This window comes from Zeugodacus cucurbitae, chromosome 5 (assembly GCF_028554725.1).
Source record: "Zeugodacus cucurbitae isolate PBARC_wt_2022May chromosome 5, idZeuCucr1.2, whole genome shotgun sequence".
NCBI lineage: Eukaryota > Metazoa > Arthropoda > Insecta > Diptera > Tephritidae > Zeugodacus > Zeugodacus cucurbitae.
This window is the reverse complement of record NC_071670.1, coordinates 71,312,893-71,333,742: the sequence shown is the minus strand read 5'-3', so window position 1 is coordinate 71,333,742 and position 20,850 is coordinate 71,312,893. Positions and strand designations below refer to the sequence as shown.

The 20,850-nt window shown below is 36.3% G+C and overlaps 1 protein-coding gene across 6 annotated transcripts in view; it reads right to left on the bottom strand.

Annotated features, from left to right (window-relative positions):
- The window catches only part of LOC105218303 (eye-specific diacylglycerol kinase), a 195,211-nt gene that overhangs the window by 63,186 nt on the left and 111,175 nt on the right, over nt 1-20,850 (bottom strand). For 5 of the 6 annotated variants that reach the window (XM_054231547.1, XM_054231546.1, XM_054231548.1 and 2 more), the window contains exon 3: nt 831-2,048. In XM_054231547.1, the coding sequence (XP_054087522.1) occupies nt 831-920 (90 nt within the window). In that variant the 5' untranslated portion in view covers nt 921-2,048. Of the gene's footprint in view, nt 1-830; nt 2,049-12,279; nt 12,446-20,850 lie in introns of those variants that run through there. The other variant, XM_054231545.1, reaches the window with a different exon arrangement.

Genomic DNA, 20,850 nt, shown 5'->3' with positions numbered 1-20,850 from the left:
CGCATTACAAAATACCGGATTCGCTCTTGCCATTGATGGGGGGTTCTAATCTCCGTCCTGCGGACAGAGTTAAGTACGAGCCCTTGGTTAGGAAAAAAACTCTCATGGAAACCCAACATCAAGAAGAGCGCAAAGAAGGCTTCGGTTGTCTTGTATTGTAGCAGAGGAGCCTTCGGGGAAATAAAGATGGGGCCTCTAAACAAAAGTACTTCTCTCGCTATATGAAACTATTGTCAAGCCAATAATGTTCTGCCGATTCTCGTGTGTCGTGAGAAGGTCACAGTAGCAAAAAAGCTAGTAAGCGTTCAACGAGCGGCTTAATGCATGGTGCTTGGTCATACACGTAAAGTGTATTGCCGCACAAAACTGCTATCAGACTCAGCCAAGCTGGGCTTTTAGAGGAGTGCAGGAGAGTGAGTTGAAATCTAAAATGAAAGTCTGGGAATAACAGTGATGATATATGATATGTGTCTTTCTATGGATGATACGTCTGATTGATTGAATGAAGTCAGGTTTATACTTATATGAAAGTTGTGAGAAGAATCATATGATAAACCAAATAAGTCATTAATCCCTTTAAATATTGTCTTTTGTAAATATGATATCACATGATAGTTTTTAATAGTGTCATGCAACATCAAGAAATATTGTGCCATTAATAAGAAAATGAAATCGGAAAAGAACTGAAATATATTAAAGCGCAGCATGCAACACACATTTCGAGGCGTAAAACCTCAAAACTTTCACAACAACAGCAACAAAAAGGAGTACAACAGTTTTAAGAAAACTAGACAAAAATTCAAAAATGATCAACCACAAGGTGTTCGCACCTGTTTCGGCACCTCGAGACTGTTTTGAGTCTTCATCTCAGCACCGGTGGGTGTGCGCGAACGCGTGAAAGTCGTACGCAGTCGTTGCATTTTGCGGTCAGACGTTTTCTGCAGTCCTTCTCACGTTCTTCAACTGTTAATTACGCCTTCTATAGGCGTATGTACCGTTAACTCTGTTTTACGTTTTTGTTGCTTATTTAATTGCAGACTCTCTTTGAGTGGCTGATTTGCTTGCTTCCCTCCCTGCTTTCTCTGTTTTCTTTTTTGGTTTGATTTTGTGTTTCAACTGTATTTATGTACTGTAATTTACTGTATCGTTTCCGTTATTTGACTATTTTGTTGGCTGTCCGCACAATAACAGCACTTTAACTGTTATTCAACACTAGCTGGTATTTATGCTTTTTGGGCGGATGTTGATGAGCACTACGTGGCCTTAATGTAAATTTCTGATTTCTACTTTTTTTGACTTCTCGTCTATATTGCTTTTGCTGTTTTTCTGGTTCTTCTTGTTGTTGTTGTTCCCGTGAGCGCATGTTGTAATTCGTCGCGCTGTTGTTATTGCTGTCACAACTTGTGTTGTTGTTGCTGTTGCGGTTGATGTTGTTCTGATTACCGTTATTAACGTTGTCAGCTAGAGTGTCCCTTTCAGTTTTGCAATAAGTAAGTAACGGTTCATTTGCTTCGTTCACTTCGACTTTGACTCTAAAGACTCCGCACTCGTTGCGATGCGTCGCACAAATTACCGGCAATGCCCAACGATAAGCGGCTATTAAATAGGCAACACATTTGCGGCGAACATCATTATGCTTTTGCTGGGCGAAATTAACAGCTGCCACTTTGGTAACTTCAAATCCCATTTTCGTGGCAACGACTCACTGTGGATTTGCGCTTCGATTACTTTGCTTCTGGGCAGCGCTCCTTTGAAGAAGTCATTGGTCGGCTTCAATACTGGCTAATTTCTGACCACTTGTTGTTGTGTGTATTGCTTTTTGTTGTTGTTATACGTGTGAGCATGGACGTTGGTTAATCGCTGCTCAGATGTCTTGGCCGAGGTGATTCCGACGTCTTATGGGTATATTTAGCGGTAAATCGTTGTTGTTGCTTTATTTATCGTGCAATTTGTTCGCCTTTTGATTTTGATTGTCTTCACGTCATTTGTACACAGGACTCCACGAAACAACGAAAGCAAATGGGGAAACACGCAGAAAATATTAATCGCTGTAAGTTTTTGAGAAACAAGCAAACGAAACGGAGAAGAAATGGGAGAGAAAGAGAGCATAGAGAAATTTCTTAATGAGCATAATGTATAGCATTATTTTATTATTTATTTATTTATTGCTTTGTTTTGCCAATGCGCCAATACTTCTAAAATTATTGGGTTAATTAAGGCTTTTCTGGCTGCATTGGCAAAGCTCTTTATGGGCTTTGTGCAACTGAAACAATTTGTGGCGTTTAAAAGATCACTCACTTATAGCTAGTTCAAATAATTTCTTTACATTCGTATTATCATTTAAATACCGTTAACCGAAAAGCTTTAAAGCGTCTTAATTAAACCAAAAATAAAACTATAAAAATAAAGATACGCAATTTAGTACACATAATCACGGTAAAAAAGGGCATCTGTGGTTTAAAATTTTTTGTAAAAGTAGGCGTCTCCCGCCATTAAAATGGTTTCTGTACATATCTTGCAACCAAGTAAAGCTGTATTGGCCAACTTTGATGAAATTCGGGTAATAACCACGGCCACTTCCCATTCAAGTGTTGTTTAGAAAAGTACTACTTATAGGTCAAAACCCATATCTGAGGAACTACTCGACCAAATTCAACGAAATTTGATAAACAACATTGCCTTTCGATATAAAAATATTATATTTAATCGAAGATCAAACTTTGACCGTTCATAGCATCTGTCATAACCCATTAAATTAAGAAGAAAATATAGATTATATCTCTATTTTGGATTTTTTAGTAGATACATATATACTGTAATTAATAATAATAATTTTTAAAAGCCCTTTTTCGAACTTCGAATCCAAATATTTCGGACGCAAACTTTGAAAATCGAAGAATAATATTTTTTTTACTTATGACTCAATAAAAATTAGTTTGGTCCAAAACTCAAAAAAAAATTCGATTTGACGTATAGTGTAGTGATATTAGTTATTCTAGAGGACTTTATGCCGAATGTATGGGTAAAATTGTGCTTTATCTTAATATAATTACATAAATTGCGATTGCAACTGTAAAACATATCCCTTCCTAACTTGTTAAACTTAAAATATTACCCATTTAATGATCATAATATTAAAATTAGTTACCCTAATCACCATAAGAATAAATAAACTAGGTGGTTGGAACTAGAAAAGTTATGGACATAGCGGTATCCTGAACCATTTTATTAACAATTTATACAAATCAGACTATATCCCCCCAAACTTTCATCCTCTAGACGTGAATGGAGAAGAGGTCTAGAAATAGAGGAGAATACTATCTCAATCTATACCGACGGGTCCAAAATGGACTGCGGAGTAGGTACGGGGGTATTCTCCAAAGATCTGGACATATCTCTCTCTATCCGTCTACCAAACGCAGCCAGTATCTTCTAAGCGGAAGTGCTTGGCATACAGAAGGCCTGTGAAGCTATATTGAACAACAATGGGGGGATACAGAAAGCGAATATATACACAGACAGTCAAGCAGCATTGCTGACCTTGTCGTCTTCGGAGATTAATTCTCACGTAGTCAGCAATTGCAGGAAGGTGTTGTGCTCATTAGCAGAAAAATTCAACCTGTCCATTATATGGGTTCCCGGCCACAGGAATATTTTCGAAAATGAAAAAGCAGATTAATTGGCAAAAACAGGAGCCTCTCTAGATGAATCCGAGGCGGAACAAATACCATGCGCATTAGGAACCATCAGGAGAGAGATATACACACATTACGAACAAATAGCTCTAACCAGATGGAAAGCAAATACCAAATGTAAAATAACAAAACAGGTATGGCCCGATTATAATAAGATAAAAAACGAAGGATCTATTAGATAAATCCAGGAAAAATATATACAGACTTACAGCCACAATAACAGGAAACTGGCCATTTAGAGAACATGCGCTGAAAATATGTTTGCCCCATAACCACACATGACGCTCCTGCAAACTAGAAGAAAAAAGGAAACGCTTTTCCACTACCTCTGCGAATACCCGGCCCTAGCTCAAATTAGACATAGGACTCTTGGAAGTTATCAGGCACCCAATCTTGAATGGCTGGAATCAAAAAGGATAACAGAAATAAGTAGTTTCATAGAGAGCACAAAATGGTTCAAACGCCGAGATGAAGCGCAATAACAGTAATTACTAAGGTCTTACAATAGTGTAACAAAATGGCGCATCTAGCGCTCATTGAGACCAGAAGAGCTACATCCCTACCTACCTACCTATCACCATTAGGTTGATCAATGGTAATGGTGTTCCAAATTTAATGTCTTCACATTGTATGTTCATTGTTTCTGACGGGACCACCCTTCCAAAAATATATCTAATTTTAATCTAAAAGATCATTTGTTTTTCTAAAAACTGTCTGAGGATCATATAAATAGTTTTTCAATTAAAACTGTATAAAATAATTATGGAATTTTTTAAATGAACACTTTTAAATAGAATTATTGTGAAAATCGACTATCGAAATTCTTTATATACGTAGACCTACAAACCTACTAGGTGAGGCTCAACTCTATCTCGTATTCATCTCGATTGTTTTTACATAAATACTCTATCTTCGAGCTTAAATGAGTGTTTACATATATATGAGTGTGTATGTATGTATGGCAGTGTGTGGTTGGTCGTGGGAGTATATTACGTTTTGGTGTTTGTTAGCCGGTGGACCAACAAGTCAATTTCATATTTCATGTGTGCCATGTAAATATTAAAACACACACACACATACACATGTATACATGCGAATAAACAGACACCTGCACACATACATGCGTGTAGTTTGATGGATTTATTACTTTTATAGTTGGATGTATTGCATCGATTTATATTATAAACTGACTTTGGATATTCGAAAATTTCACAAACTTCACCTGAAATTTTACTACCATTATTATTGTTGCATTTGTTGTTGTTGTGCTTTTCAGATTTCATATCAGATTGAAGAGTTCAAAAGCATACATTAATTGCTTAACAATTCATGTCGAAATTTATGAGATTTAATATTAAATATTATGACTGCTGTGCATATGAAAAGCAAAAATACAAAAATTTTAAATCAAGAAAAATTCTGGAAAAGTTTAAATTACATTTTTGAGACTGAGGGAAAACTGCAAATCAAATAAAATATATGTATATAAATGTAGCAGAAAAGTTAAAGTTTTCGTATGCTGTATGCCATGAATTGCGTTAAGATAGTGGCTCACAAACAACTGTAGGGAAACGCGCTTAGCTTAGCAGCGTAAAAAATGCCATTGCTGCTGTGTTGTTGTTGTATAGTATATTGTGCTTTCATATTTTGTATGCCTTCATAAAGAGAAAAACAAATACAATTTTGAATAAGCGAATAACAGACAAAGAGCAATTGCAATGAGCATAATAATGATGGCAATCATAATGGTTGTGTGTGTGTGTGTAAGGAATAAATGGATTCCAATTTTTCTGCACGACTCAGTTGATAAATTTGCATGTAAATTTCCAGTAGAAACATATTTTTTATTCAAATTCAATTCAAGCCATTTTAAGAAGTACAAATTAAACGAAGTTTGTTATCATATAAGTAAGCCATAATCAGCACAACATTAGGGATTGTCATCCAACTGACTTTGAGTCGATTATCTTTTCCGTTTGTCGTTACTAAATTAAAATTTTCTAATCGCAACATTTGTAGGCCGGGATTTTTTAAAATTTTTTTTCTAATAAAATATTTTTTTATTCGTCTACATTAATCGAAGGAAACACTTCTCCAACTCAATTTTGGGATAGTCTAGGCTATATTTGTAAAACGACGAACCTTTAAGGTGCTCTTTTGGCAATAGCAAAAAGTCACGCGGAGCCATATCTGGCACATATTGAACCCATGAAAGTTGGGAATTCCCTTTTTTTTTTAACCCAAATGAAAACTCATATAAAGTGAGTACACAATGAATATACAATATTTTTGTGAAGAACATTTGAGTTAACCTAAGGCTAACACATCCAATATACTGTTATTCCGCTACAATAAAGACACCTTACACTCGTATAAATTACATAAAAAAGCATAGAGAGCATTGAAACTTCGCTTTTAAGCCGCAAACAAAGTAACAACTATTTTATATATATATACCGTTAGCTTTAAACGATTTTCACAACTGTTGAACTGTCTCCTTACACGACCGACCACATAAAACTTCTCGTTTACAAGCTTTTAATGTAACTGTATCTTTTACCCTGAGCAAACACGCTACGGAAGGTGAAGTTGCGGAGAGTGCTCGTAAACAGTTGTTAGCTTTCAGGCGCGAGAAATGCACACACACTCACAAGCACATATAAATACAAATATCCGACGCGCAGTTCATGCGCCGCTGGGCTTAACTTTAGTTTCGCGTACGCCTTAACATTCATTCATTTAGTTACTTTTTTCAACTTTCCTCATTTCATACACAACGTAGAAAGAAAAAAAAGAAGAAAAACAACAAAACAAGAAAAAGAAATAAAAAAGTTCCAAACTTTTATTTATCCGCCAGTTTTTACCACTTCCTGGCGCATTTACGTTGCTTTCCGGTTGAGAGTGCATGCCTACACACACACACACCCACAGCCACCTACATACATAAACACCCACACTCGCTTTGCGCGGCCAAGCGTGCTGCTCAGCCAGCAGTCGCAGAAAGTAAGAATGAAATGAATTTAAAAGAGTGCAAAACGAATAACGGCGAAACGGCTACAATGAAATCAAAACCTTTCCACTCAGACACAACAAAAAAAAAAAACACAAAAACAAGAGCAAAAGGAAAAAAAAATAAAAAAGCAGAAAATTAAATAAAACGAAGAAGAAAAACGCAAATAATTAGCGTCGGCGGTGAATTACACACACATACATACATAAAGCAAGTGAGCGAAGCATACAAACAAACAAATGCATGCGAAACCACGCTTTCAGTTCACTTTTGTTCCATTTTTATGTAAATTTGTGTATTTGTTGTGCGCAAGGCAGCGCAGTCGGAAAGCCTCAAACGCTGGTAATTGTAATTAAACCTGCGGATTTCGCCACAGTCGCAATGTGCGCCTGCTGGTATGCTACAAGCAAACGCGACATCGAAATTTCCGCCAACATTTGACGTGGAGCGCGGAAGTGGGTCTCCACTTGCCTTGTCTCGGCTAATTTGAAATTTGAAAACACGCAAAGCGAAATGCGAAAAGCGAAACATTCGAATATTTTGAGTTAATTAAAATTCAAAATTCATCCGAGTCTCAATTACAGCGAGCACCGAGGTTGCCTCATGTACTTTGCGTTAAGAAAATGCGAAATGAAAGTAAATAAACAATGAAAAGCAGACGACAAGTGTCCCACAAGACTGGTCTGAGAAATGCAAATATGACACAAGGAGGGTGGCTGACAGGCTCGTTGGACCCGGTGGACATTGCGCAATCATCAATCATTGTTTGAGAAAACAAAAGCACCGTTATTTGTTTATTTTTACATTTCCAACGAGTGAAATGTCGACGGCTGGGTCTTTGAACATTAGCATTTAAGAGATAACGGCACTTCATACAGTGTATAACTGGGTAGCGGGGTAAAGGTAGCTCAGCGGTTGCTAATTGGGTCGGTTATTGTGGTGAAGCAACCGATGATTGCTTGTGAACCGTTATGATTTTCAAAAGCAACCTAAATGTGTATATATATATAGTATATCGATGGACGTGGTTATAAACGCAGATAACAATAATTTGTGATACACTTTTGTATGAATGTGCGAGCATTGAGGGGAATGCTTGCCGAAGAGCATGGAAAGATGTTCACGATAGTAACGATCCGCTTTCGAACCGAAACATCAAAAATTAAACAGTTTTGCTCATTACATTATATATAAAATAGGCTGGAAGCTGGCCTAATTAGGGGAGACTTCTATTAGAACCTCTCGAGCATAAGTCCGGCGAAGTGGTAATGTAGAGCACATTACTTCACTTCGGTCTCTGGGAGCAAGATATGAATTTTCTCAGATCTCCTCCGAAAAATCAAAATTTATGCCGATAATAAGGCCTCGTTTAGGAACTATCTCCATTGACAGTGGAACCGAAAATATTTAGTAAAACTAATGGATCTCGAAGTCACCTTTGCTTTCTATAATCTACTACTGTACATCTACAATCTTTTTATTTATAAAATTAAGGTGTCGAAGGCCCACTTTTCCCCCAACATCTAACTGTAAACACATTGAATCAATCGAACAAAAGCATAACAATGTGTTTTTAGGCTACTGCCGCCACTTGTGCCACTAACCGAATTTGTAATAGAAAAGTACGCTTGAAGGGCTTCTCATCTCAATGTGCGAATTGTAAGTGACTGGTCGAGTGAAAAAGTGAACGGCTAAGTGATTGCTTTCAGTTTGCCTTCGTTTTCGAGATGAGTGCAAACTGTTCACTGTCAACTAGATTATATAATGCTCGCCACACACACACACACCCACACTTGTGGACCCCCATACAAGTGATTGTTGAGAGTTAGTGCACTCAAAAAAGTAGGATGCGGCTGCTGAACGAGTAAGCAATGGTCGTCGAAATCAGTTCAATAACTATTGAATATTCACTAAGCACATATATGTAAGACTAACGTTTTAGTTGAAAAGGCAAGTATTATGAACGAAATTTGTGAAAGCTTAACAGCAGAATTTGGATTGCTTTAGAGCGTTTTTGATTTAGTGTATGTGTCTTATATATTTTTATTAAGATTATATGCGGATTGTAGCGCTATCCGCCTTATTATTATACAGATCATTCTTCGACCATCAGCAATTCCAAAACATATTAACATTATTCATGCATATTATTTGTATGTTGCCTTAAGCTTTTCCCCATGCTACTCTGCTAAGTACCTTTCTGTCTGTGTTGCATTAAGAAATTCTTCCGCACGAGTTCCTCATATAACAAAAAAAAAAAAAGAGAGGAGACTTCATCAAATTTAAGTAGGAGTCTCAGTCGTATTTCATTCAGTTTATAAAGTAAACTTCATGCTGGCGCTCAGCTGGCTTGGTAACCCAAATACATGACACACAGTGACAAAGACTTGACAAAGACTTGAGTATCAAGAGCACATTTTTAGACACACACACACACATAAACATTTATATTGAAAGATACTTCGTAGAAAAAAATGGGAGACTAACTCCCCAGACGCGCCACAACAAGTGACTCTTTGGAATAAAATATGTAAATATGTGCATGAGCAGACGAGCGTCTTTGTAGGGCAAAGCAGGCAGTTGACATCATTCTGAGGACACGAAAATCAGGTGCGAAAATATGCAAAGTGGGTTAAAGTAAAAGCCTAAAAAATAATAAAAGGCAAAAGTTTCACGTTTGGGAAAAACAAACTTTGAAGAAGTTAAGCAATTTCTTATTGATAAAATTTTCCGGTTAAATCTCGTCTGCAGCATAGAAGCGATAGGTACGAACAGCTGGTAGAAAGCGGGGATCGCAAATAATTTTTACTGAATTTGTATTTATTTTCTAGCGAAGTAGAAGTATTTCTGACAATGGAGAATAATAGCTCAAAACGAGAGAGTTTATGGCAAATAATACAACAATTGTGTAATAAATATAAGCGATAGGGAAATATTAGCTGAACTTAATTTTTGTTTACGAAAATTAGTAATTCAGGGAAGACTGCCCTCCCTCGGCTGTCGAAGTGTTGTTTTGTAAGCAACTGACAGCGACGACGGCACTTAAAATGAGGGAAAATTCCCTAGTAGTTCTACTCTAATCAAGGACTTAGCCAGCTCCCGTTTCTACCCAACATCAAGGAGTTTCGTAATCCGTCAGAATTAAATCTAAATTGGTCCCCCGCTAGAAAGGATTGGAATAGGTGCGAGGTGGAAGAAAACACCGAAATGAGCATATATACAAATGGAGCCAAAGAAGATGCACGAGTGGGATGTGGTGTCTTTTCAGATAAATTAGACATCAGAATCGCCTTCTGATTACCAGATCACTGCAATGACTTTCGTGCTGAGATTATTTTTTACAAAGTGGCTGCTTACAAAAAGGAATATATTTATTTTTACAGACAGCCAGGCGTTCTAGAAATCACTAAAATGTCATAGCGTCTCTCTCTCTCTTAGAGAGTCTCATCGAAGATGGTGAAATAATGCTTTGTGCTATTATTGAGGCTATCACAATAAATCTGCAATTGGTTCCAGGATAGAGTGACATTCCAGGAAACTGTGAAGCGGATGAACTAGCCAGACTTAACACCACCTTAAAATTTAATTCCGATAAAGAGCGAGTATACATGTCTCTGGTCACTTGTAGATATTTAAGCGACAAATTTGTTATAGAATTGGCTGAGTCTCAGTGGAACCAATCTCTGACTTGTTCAATAAAAAAATAAACGCAGCCTGAGTGGAATAAGGGTCGCACATGCCGATTATTGAAATTTAAAAGGAAAGATATAAGAACTCTAGCAGGAGTGCAAACAGATTGAAAGACATGTCAGTAAACTGGAGACACTAGACAATGTTTACTGTAGAATCAGCCAAGATGTAGAACACTGGAATGCCAATTTTAGGTCTCGATTTTCTTGACTACATTAACTTTATAAATTTGCGCCTAAAGGTATACTACATTAACTGGCGCTAGGTACAGCGCCCAAACGCTTAAGAGTAAACACTTTCATTAGAAGTATTTTTTCATATGTATGGATGTGCTATTCTTCATATGTGTTCAGCAAAGTTTATCAACATTCACAATTCTTGTGTTTAGCAACTCATGAATCTCGCTTTCGTGGAAAAAGGTGATAAACTGTTTGTTGGTATATTTGTAAAGGCAGAAAGAAGTAGTCGTTGATTCGTCACAATGAGTAAGTGATTAAGAAACGGCAAAGAAGATTGCACATACATGTCTTCATAAACAAGAAAAGTAATAGCGATAAATGGAAATATTAACTTCGCTGTCACAGCCAATTCATCTCCCGAAAATAACGAGCATATGATTGATATGAAGAGACGAAGGAAAAAGAGAAATGTTGTCGTCGAAAATTCTTGTTTCAACACCTAAGAAAATACATATAGACTCTTCAAAGCTGGCAAGAGTGTGAGCTTGAAATAGAAACATAGAAAATAAAGAATTTCATAAAATCAAAATATGAAGAATATCACAATTTTCTGATTTCAGAGCAACTTTTCAGCATCAAACTGAGCGTGTACAACAGCAGCAGCATTTAACTATAATTACGACTATTAAAATGAGTCCAGGCACACCGCCGTTAGAAGTTTCCACGCACAATTTACATATTTTGTGCTGCACCGTGGCTCCCAACCAAACTGTAAAGAACAAATTATGTATAAACTCAGAAATGAAATGCAACCAAGCAAGTAGTGAAAATCACCGACACACACACACATACACAATTTTCACACACCCACAGAAAGAGAGCGAGAGAGAGAGAGAGGGGGAGATTTTGCATTTTTTAGCACCTTGCAGGGGTGCGATAGTGCTCGGACCGAGGCAGTGTTGGTGGCAATATGTACTGACTTAGCACTGACTTGTTGATGTGCAACTTGCTTTGTCGCTTGCTGCCATGCTAACACGCCGTAATAACTGATTGTGAGAATTTTAACACATTTAAGACTCGACAACACAAAACAAATTTTATCTGTGCAAAATGCCGCCGCCGCCCGCCCAATGTCCGCCAGGACACACCGAGATTATTGCAATATTTCAAATTCAGAATTTCAGAATTTCAGAAAGTCGTACTCTAGTCGGTAAATGCTGCCACTTTTATTTTGTGTGCGAGGAAGCCACTTTGAAATTCTTCCATTTTCGTATATTTTATTGCAATTTTCCATGCTGACTGCCAAACACACACACACATACACATAGAGGGTGTATATGTGTGTTCTTAGCAACAAAATGTCGGCCATTTCATATTTATGTAGCTGCATCTGCATATTTTTGCAGCAATAATCTCAGAGTTAAGTGCCAGCGCAATTTAGTGTTGCTACAAATGCGACAATCTTGCCGATTGCCCAAAGTCATTCGAGCATTGTAAGACAAGCTGAGATAGTGTCTCTTACATGTTTACTTGGCTTTTAAGGCAACTTGAAGGACGCAGTGCTTGTTTATTTCGGAGTTTTAATATTTTTCTGTCCATTCTTACGGATGAATGGGGTTTGAGCTGTAAAATCCTGAATAACAATCTTCTTAGAGAGAGCTTATAAATATCATTCAATACCATTTATTCTATAAAGAATACTCACAAACAACAGTATCTTTTCCACTCCTTCAACATACTGCTTTCTCTTCAACACTTTCTTCATATCACAAATGACTTATAGTCACAGCTTTGTATTTGAATTTACCGATAATCCTAGTAAAAATGATTTTGATACAGAAAATACGACAACAAAGTAACATGGTGGTGGTTCGAACGGTACTGCGTGTCCTTCAGAAAGTCAGTTAATTCTTATATGAAAATTCAGCTATTTTTAGAAATTTATAAATTTAAAGCAAAAAAAAACAAAAATTCTGGAATTTCCCAAACAACATTGTGATGTAATTTTTTGAGGGAGTGGTTTGTACTAATCTCTAAAATAAAGAGAAGAGGGTTAATGACTTGGCCAGCAGTAGTCAAATTGGGAATTTTTATGAATAGCAAAGCACATATTTACACCTTCTACACCTGCAAGTCTCAGCTTTTGTACTTTTTGAGCTCACCAATCGGCATATTTCTCGAATTGTAGCATATCTGGCAATAAGTAACACCACCGTGGCAACTGACTATTTCACACCACGGAGTGGTAACCCAGCAGGCAATAAGCAACTATAAGGCTTGCGATAATTGCTGCCATATTATTTCTACAATTTTGAAATAAAGTGCTTAATAATAGTCGGCCTACACATTTGGTTTTGCAAATTTCAAAACAATAATAACCTTTAATAGATTCATGATTTTGCATGACTTTTAAATATTGTTCCATATTTGAATTTTTGTCAGTTGAAGCAATTAAAAATTAACAAAATATGGTAAAATACTCGAAAAACAATAGTCTAGACATTAGTTAAATTGGACGAAAATTAAAAAATTGGATATCAAATATTAGGACTCTATGAAATTTATATGAGAATTAAACTAAAAAAGAAAAGCAAAATTTCCCGCTGTCGAGAATTCGACTCAAAAATTACATTTTCAGTTGAGAATAAGTTTGGGATGCAAACAGATCTCTACAAGATCGATATAAACCGATTTAATCGATTTAATTGAAGAAAAGCAAAATTTCCCGCTGTCGAGAATTCGACTCAAAAATTACATTTTCAGTTGAGAATAAGTTTGGGATGCAAACAGATCTCTACAAGATCGATATAAACCGTTTTAATCGATTTAATTGACCAGTGCTTGACCCTAGAGACGTCTATTTTAAAACGGCGGAAGCAAAGTTGCAGACCTAATAAAAAGAATGAAGACTATTTTGAAAGCGGCAACATTAATATAGACGAATGAATAAATGTTAAAAATAGAAAATTCCCGTTATTTTTTGAACACTACTGGTAGAGTTCATTTTTTGTTGTAACCATACGTATTTTTATCAAAATGCCTACTTATTTAGGCCCCATATGTAGTAGATTTATCAATTTCACAATTATGTACTGCGGCCTATGTTAAATGTTAATTGGGTACATGCCATATCCATACTAAATACGAAGACACACACACAGAAGCAAACGCACAAGCAAACAAGTGACGTTTCGACAATCATGCGTTTCAGTAGCCAACTGAGATTGGGTCATTTCACACCTAATTGATAATGTGAATGTATTTATAGGCAAATGGAAAATTCAAACACCTAAATCATTGTTAGAGATTACATGGGCAAACCGAGTTACACTGAAAGGGCGCTCACTGTTATTTTTCTACTCCTGATTCATAGCGCTGCAGCTGCCACCGGCTTCCCGCTTGCGCCAAGTCATACTGTAATGCCTTAGATAGTGGCAACACTTTTATCACCTATTATATGCGACTCTTAGACACACACACACACACACACATATATATATACATACAAACCGATACTAATAAATATATACGAATGTGTGCTTTAATTTTTTTCTTTTTCTCGATATTTTCGTTAAGTGTGTTAATTTGTTATGTAAACCAAAATACATAACAATCTGGTAATTTGGTAGAACTTGTTATAAATCAGTTGAAAAAGAGGACACAAAAAAAAACAACAACAACAAATACTAAGCAACAAGTGCTGAGTTAAAGTGAAAATGAATATCTCATATATGTGAGTTTGTGTGTGTGTGTAAATGTCAGCATATTTCCAAAGTAGGCGCTAATCAAACGGTTTACTTACATACTCAACACTTACACACACACACATATATACATATATACAAATATTCATTATCACCGCACCGAGTTCACTTAGCAAATCATGCTGCTGGTCGAGACAGCAGTGGCCAGACATTGGGTTCATGAGCCAAGTGCCAAGTCAGTTGGTGTTACCTTCTCGTTGTGGCTGGTGAAGCTGTTGGCAAAGGCAGTCAGTATTTGTGGAAGTAAAAAATAAGATTTTGAAAATCAAAAATTATATGTTAGGCAATTGCTGAACTTGGCAAGATGTCGGAATAGCTGAATGTATCCTTCCTTATGAAGGAAGTTCAAAACCACGGCTATGCCTCATCTAGTCAATTGCGGCGATTGTGGGCCAACGTATGAACATTGTCGAGACAAAGTTTCATTATTAACAATATGGGTTTCTAATTTGTGTGCTCAATGTGTTTAGTGTTGCGTGACTCAAGTAAACTGTTGGAATTTCAAATGGATTTGGGTCGATTAGCACTTTTTGTGAACGCGGCAGTGAATATTTAGTGAGTGGAATATGAAATCTAAGTGGATCTTATAATTTTGGAATTTGAAATAAATGAATATATTCACTTAATCTCGAATTAATATACTCACTTAGAAGTCGTTACATATATCTTCGAAGTAAGAACAATCTACAAAAGAGTATTATTCTCTCACGCCGCAAGTCTTTAATACCGACTCTATGTAAATTTAAATGAAAAACTGCTCTTCTGGGGCAATATAGATTTGGCGTTGTAAGGATAACTCATAAGATTACCGAATTCGAATGATATGTATTCGAATGTATGTAGCTGTACAATTTTTTTTCTAGGTCAACTTAATCTATAATACCGATCATATCAACCCTCATAAAGGAATTGATTTTTCTGCCTCAACTGCGGGTTCTTTAAGATAGTCTATACTAACTAGATTCAAGGAACAAAGCTCTAATAGGCAAAGTCGTCTTAACGTTTCGTCGTAGAAACCATGCTTCGCACTGATACTTTTCTGGAAAGTTGTGTTGAGGGAATAACAATCTCAAGGCCCTGCTTATGCCATTAGAAATACGAATATACGAGTATACTACAAAAAGACAATCTAGCAATTTCTATTTATTTAGAGAAACAGTTTTATCTTGCTGGACGTATTTATACTAAATCACAGTTTAGAAAGAGTTGACGAATTAGCTGAAAGCTCTGAAAGAAAGAATAAGAACATTTCTTGACATTTATAAGATCATATTCGCTTGATTTATGTTAAAGAGCACAGTATGATTTATAAAACGGTTTCTCTTCGACAATTCTAAACAAGAAATTTTTTTTAGTATCCAAATATTATATGTTGCTGGTTTATTAGAGAGTAAATATTTTAAATATAGTTTAAAAAGGTTTCAAGCACCCATTGACAGCCTCTGGACCTCTCGCACGAAGCATATTATTATCAGGGTCTATGGTTGAATGATTTGTGGCACATACTGGATCATTTACGATAATATTTCTTTAAGCCATTCTTGACGGTTGAAAATACCATGCAACTTCTACATACTACTTTTGAAAGTCCCAACACAAGCAACGTCAACTCAACGTCACCGCAAAACCGCTAAAACCATCACTACCTGTGAGTATAACTAAAAAGGTTAGTGAGTTAGCCTCTGACTAGCTAACATGAAGCATGCTTCGTCTACTAGCTGACCCCAAGTTGCATTTCCCTTTTTGACAGGAGCTTTCACCCAACGTCAACTAAAGGCCAACAGTTTTCGGTGGCTCAAGCAAACTCTTTGCGTAGCCAACACTTAAGCACCAACATGACATAATATGCGTACTGAGTGTGAAGAGTACAGGCGGCGCCGCGTCGGTATCCTGACAAACTACTTATGGCGTGCTTGCAACACACTGTGGCAACACCAGCAACAACAACAAATTCGCACACAATTTGGGTATGCTGTGGTAAATCTCATGTGGCACACTTGACATTGTGCCGCCGGTAGCCAGAGGTCAAACCGCTGTCAGCAGGAGAGCAAAAGCAGCGCAGAGCAAGAAGTGAGGGGCACGAAGTGAAGGGCAGCAAGTGAGGAACTGGAAGCGAAGAGTGCACACGTGCGGCAGGCAACTACATATTTGCATAGAAAGCCTGCACATAATTGAATTTCTTGCCTTAGAATATCTAATTAAAGGCAAGGCTAATATCAAAAACTAAAGGAGAGTGTGAGAGGAGGAGGGGCAGAGCCATTTTTCAGGCGAATTTAAAATAAATTCCAATTCTTGCAAAATAAATGTTGCTTTCAATTCTAATTTCTCGCATTTTCCTTACCCCTCAGAAATTACTCATGCGGGCAATGATGGAATTAGAGAGCAAAGAGATAAATTTTAAAATTCACCACAAGCTATTAAAAGTTAAATTTGTTGCAATTGCGGTAAACACGAGTGCAAGTGTGGCAAGCGAGTGTTGCGATGATTGAAGCGAAGTGTCACATTTACGACTGTCACTTAATTGCGCTCAATTCGGTAGCTGTGAGTGGGTGTGTGTTTATACAGAATTTCGCTTGCCACTTCAGTGTGATGTGCTTCAAAAATTTCTACTTAAAATTTACTCTTAATGAAAAGCATAAAATTTGCAACTCAAATATGCCAACTGACATAACTTGACAAATTGAAATTTGCGCGCGCATAAAACTTGTTTACCCAAATGCAATTTCGAAGTGTTATAAGCGAAACAAAACGACACGCAGCGGGACACAGAGGCGTGTTGCTCGCGGTCATAAAACTTCCACTTCGCTGGCGTATTTTCAATATTTGCTGCACATAAACACACACACTCCACAATGTGTGCGGGGCGGGCATCAAAGTAGCCATCAACATGCATCCCGAGTCATAAACGCAAATGAAATTGAAAATGAAAATGAAAATGCTCAAATCTACACTGCTACTGATGCAAGTGCAACACAACACAACAACAATAACAACAACTACATGTACTGCTACTGCTGCTGCTCTGTGGCTGTTATCACCGAAATGCAGAATTTTGATTGTTTGCCACATTCAATATGCCAGCGAATGGCTGACAAATGGCGAGAATGGCTGCTGCATGGCACGCATGAATGACCGCCACGCAGCTATGCATGCATGCCAGTGTGTGTGTGTGTATGTGTGTGTGTGTGTTCATGTGAAGCTGTGATAGGAAAACGTGCTTTATTGCCGCCTAAAAGTGTGCTACACAAATTAAGGCATGATATGCGCGCACACACATACACAGACACGAATTAAATTTTGCAACCGAAACTAATGAAAAACTATTAACTCGCAAACAGGCCAACATGCATACATGTGTGTTCAAAAAATAACGGGAATTTAAAAATTTCACTTTTTTGACATGTCACTCTTTCCTATTTACAAAAATTACGAGGACCTTAAAGCGTCGTCGTTTCACAAGCATTCAGGAAATCGTTGGAAGAGCCAAAGGCTATCCCAAAAAATCGAGTTTTTCGATGATTGGTAGAAGCGCCGCACCTATGCACTTAGTATCGAATGGAGCCTATTTTGTAGACGAAGGAAAAAATAAATTTTTTTTCAAAAACGAAAATTCCCGTTATTTTTTTGTACACACCTCGTCTTGAATTTTTTGGGTTCAATTTTCATTTTTAGAATTTATTAGCTTTGAAGTGAGAAATAGCAATGTAAAATTAAAAAAAAAATTTATCAAAATACGAAAATTTCCGTTATTTTTTGAACACATCTCGTATATATGATTTTGAACAAAAATGCTTCAGTCTTTCATAGTCGACATTCGAGGCGTGCGAAATCGATTTGTGCAGACAAATTCGTGAAATCTCAGCAAATATTCGTTCAAAGCGTGCAAATTTCATTTTTTTATGAGTATGTGGCTCTTTCAATACATCTGCAGACACATTGAAACGCATGCGAATACATTGAATTTTCTAAATTTTATCAAAACTGCATGTATATATGTATGCACGCACTCATATTCAATTCTGTTTCCAATTTACAGTTAAATTCTATTTTCTTAAGCTCACATACGCACAAGTTACATTTTACTGAAATTACTTTTACATATCTCATACAAATACCAAAATTAAAGAACAATGACCTGCGGCGATTCGAACGAAATTGCAAAATAAATATAAAATAATTTTGTGAAAATATATTCTGAGATTATTGCGCAAAATTCTACAAATCCCCTGTATTTTCAATAAATATTTTGCCAAAAATAACATAGAATTCTTTTAAGGCTGATATTGTGTAGGATAGTTGTCAATTTTTAATATGCGGCACAACTGCAATGTTGCAAAGAGAAACAAATTCGAAAAATTTTACTTGAATATGTAAATATAATATTTTTAATATATTTAATATTTAAAATTTCTAAACTATTTCTACTTACAAACATGCGGATGGATCTCACAAAAGCTTAGTATACCACAATATACATATTAAATATATTTGGAATTTTCTGGATTTTTTGGACTTTTTGCATCGAGTATAATAAATTTGCTTGTAACACCTAAAACTAAAGCGCTCCTCAGTAAGTTTCTTGTATATATCTCACAAGCTATCAAAGCTATATTAGCCAAACTTTTCGGGCCTAGTTTTCAGATGCGGATGTTTTGGACTTGATGAACTTCAATTATAAACACGAAAACGATTAATTCTCTCTTCTGTTTCATTGAGAAAACTAATTGCGAAACATTGAAGCATATCATTGCAATACTTATGCAGCCTAAATATCAAATGTCTAAACCAATAAGCAAAACAAACAATTAAATGCCTGATGATGCCTTGGAATTTCTTATTCCAGTTTCGCATTACAAAGCTCTCGAAATTTTAATTAAAATACCTCTATTATGTTTGTTGTTGCGTTCTGCTGCAGATAATGATGCACATTGGGCAACTACACTTCATTTCATTTCGCTTTGGAGAGCACGACGTAATGAGAACGTAATGAGTATTCATTAAATTACACATGCATGCTTACACGTTGCACACACACAAACACACACATACTCTCACATGTATTTATGCAATATTTAAAGGCATTGCAACACGTACTTCACATACTGCTTGAGTTCCGCATTGCAGCCGAATAATTATTTAAATATTACGTATACGCCATGGCGGCCAGCGCTGACGCTAAATATTTGCTGAAGACGAATGATGAGTGACGAGTGAGGCTGCAAGAGCATAATTGCACGTTCGACGCAAATGAAGTGGAAGTGGATAAATAAAAGCAGAATGGGGAGGATGGAAGGTGGGCAATTATATTTACATACAGTATGCAGTCATATAAATATGTACACAGAAATAAAGTGGTTGTAAAAAAGAAGTGTCCAGGGGATGAGGGGAAGGAGATTGGAGAAGAAGTAAGGAGGAGATTGAATAGCGTCTTATGTGACACACTGCTCGAGTGCCAACGAATTCATGTGGAATTTCCACATTTCATAGTAATTAGTGTCGCCTTGAGACATAACGAGGTTTAGATTCTTAACCGTTTCTTAATCTTCTTTCAGATATCGAATTAAGCAATTACTGTTATTTGATTATTACTAATGTGTGAGCACATACTCAGTAATGCCATAACTTGTTATTGTAGGTGAGTTGCTGCATCGAGCGCCATTCGTGCTGCATATTCAATGTATACTCAAGCAAGTGCAATTCTTGGAAAGCACCAAAAGTGAAGACGCTCATCTACTTTTGTAATCTCAGCAGTGCGTGGCCAAACTGCTATTTGTTAGCTCATAACTTTTTCAATTTGTAAGCACAAACACCGCTTGTACTTCTTTGCACGTTCCGAAGGTTTATGTACTGTTCTTGAGAAAATACGGGCGATTGGGGCGCCATATATTAACGCTGGTGCATGCGTGTTTTGAAAAAAGTGCGGAAGAAAGAAAGAATGTGAGAGATTGATAAACACTAAAAGACATTAATATATGGTTAATAATGTTTTCGTTTCTGTTCTGATTTTTGTTTCTATAAGAAATGGTATTAACCAGAAAAAAACGAAAAAAAACAATTTTTGACTTATGTCATGTTGGTAAGAAATGTGTTAAATATAGTAAATTTATTAATTTTAATGGTATTTTAACTACGATTATATTAAACTTTTAGAAATTATCGGTATTAATTTACAAATCAGCTTAACTCGACTTATTATTTTTATCATTAAATAAAATTAATTGAATATTTTTTTTTTATTTCTAAAAAAATATTACTGGGCAAATTTGTGGCCCTAAAAATTGATTTTTTTTTTGGAATTTGTTTATGAAAACTCAAAATGTATGTACATATGTGCTCAATAATAATTTTCCAAAGCCTAATAGATTGCTTTGTCAAAAATTCATAGAAATTGAAAATAATGAGAATTAAAAAAATTTAACTGAAACAATTTTCCACTTATCAATGCCACAATTAAAAGCCACCAATAAAATCGAGAGATAATTTCTTATCAATAAGCGATGCAGCTCTCCCGT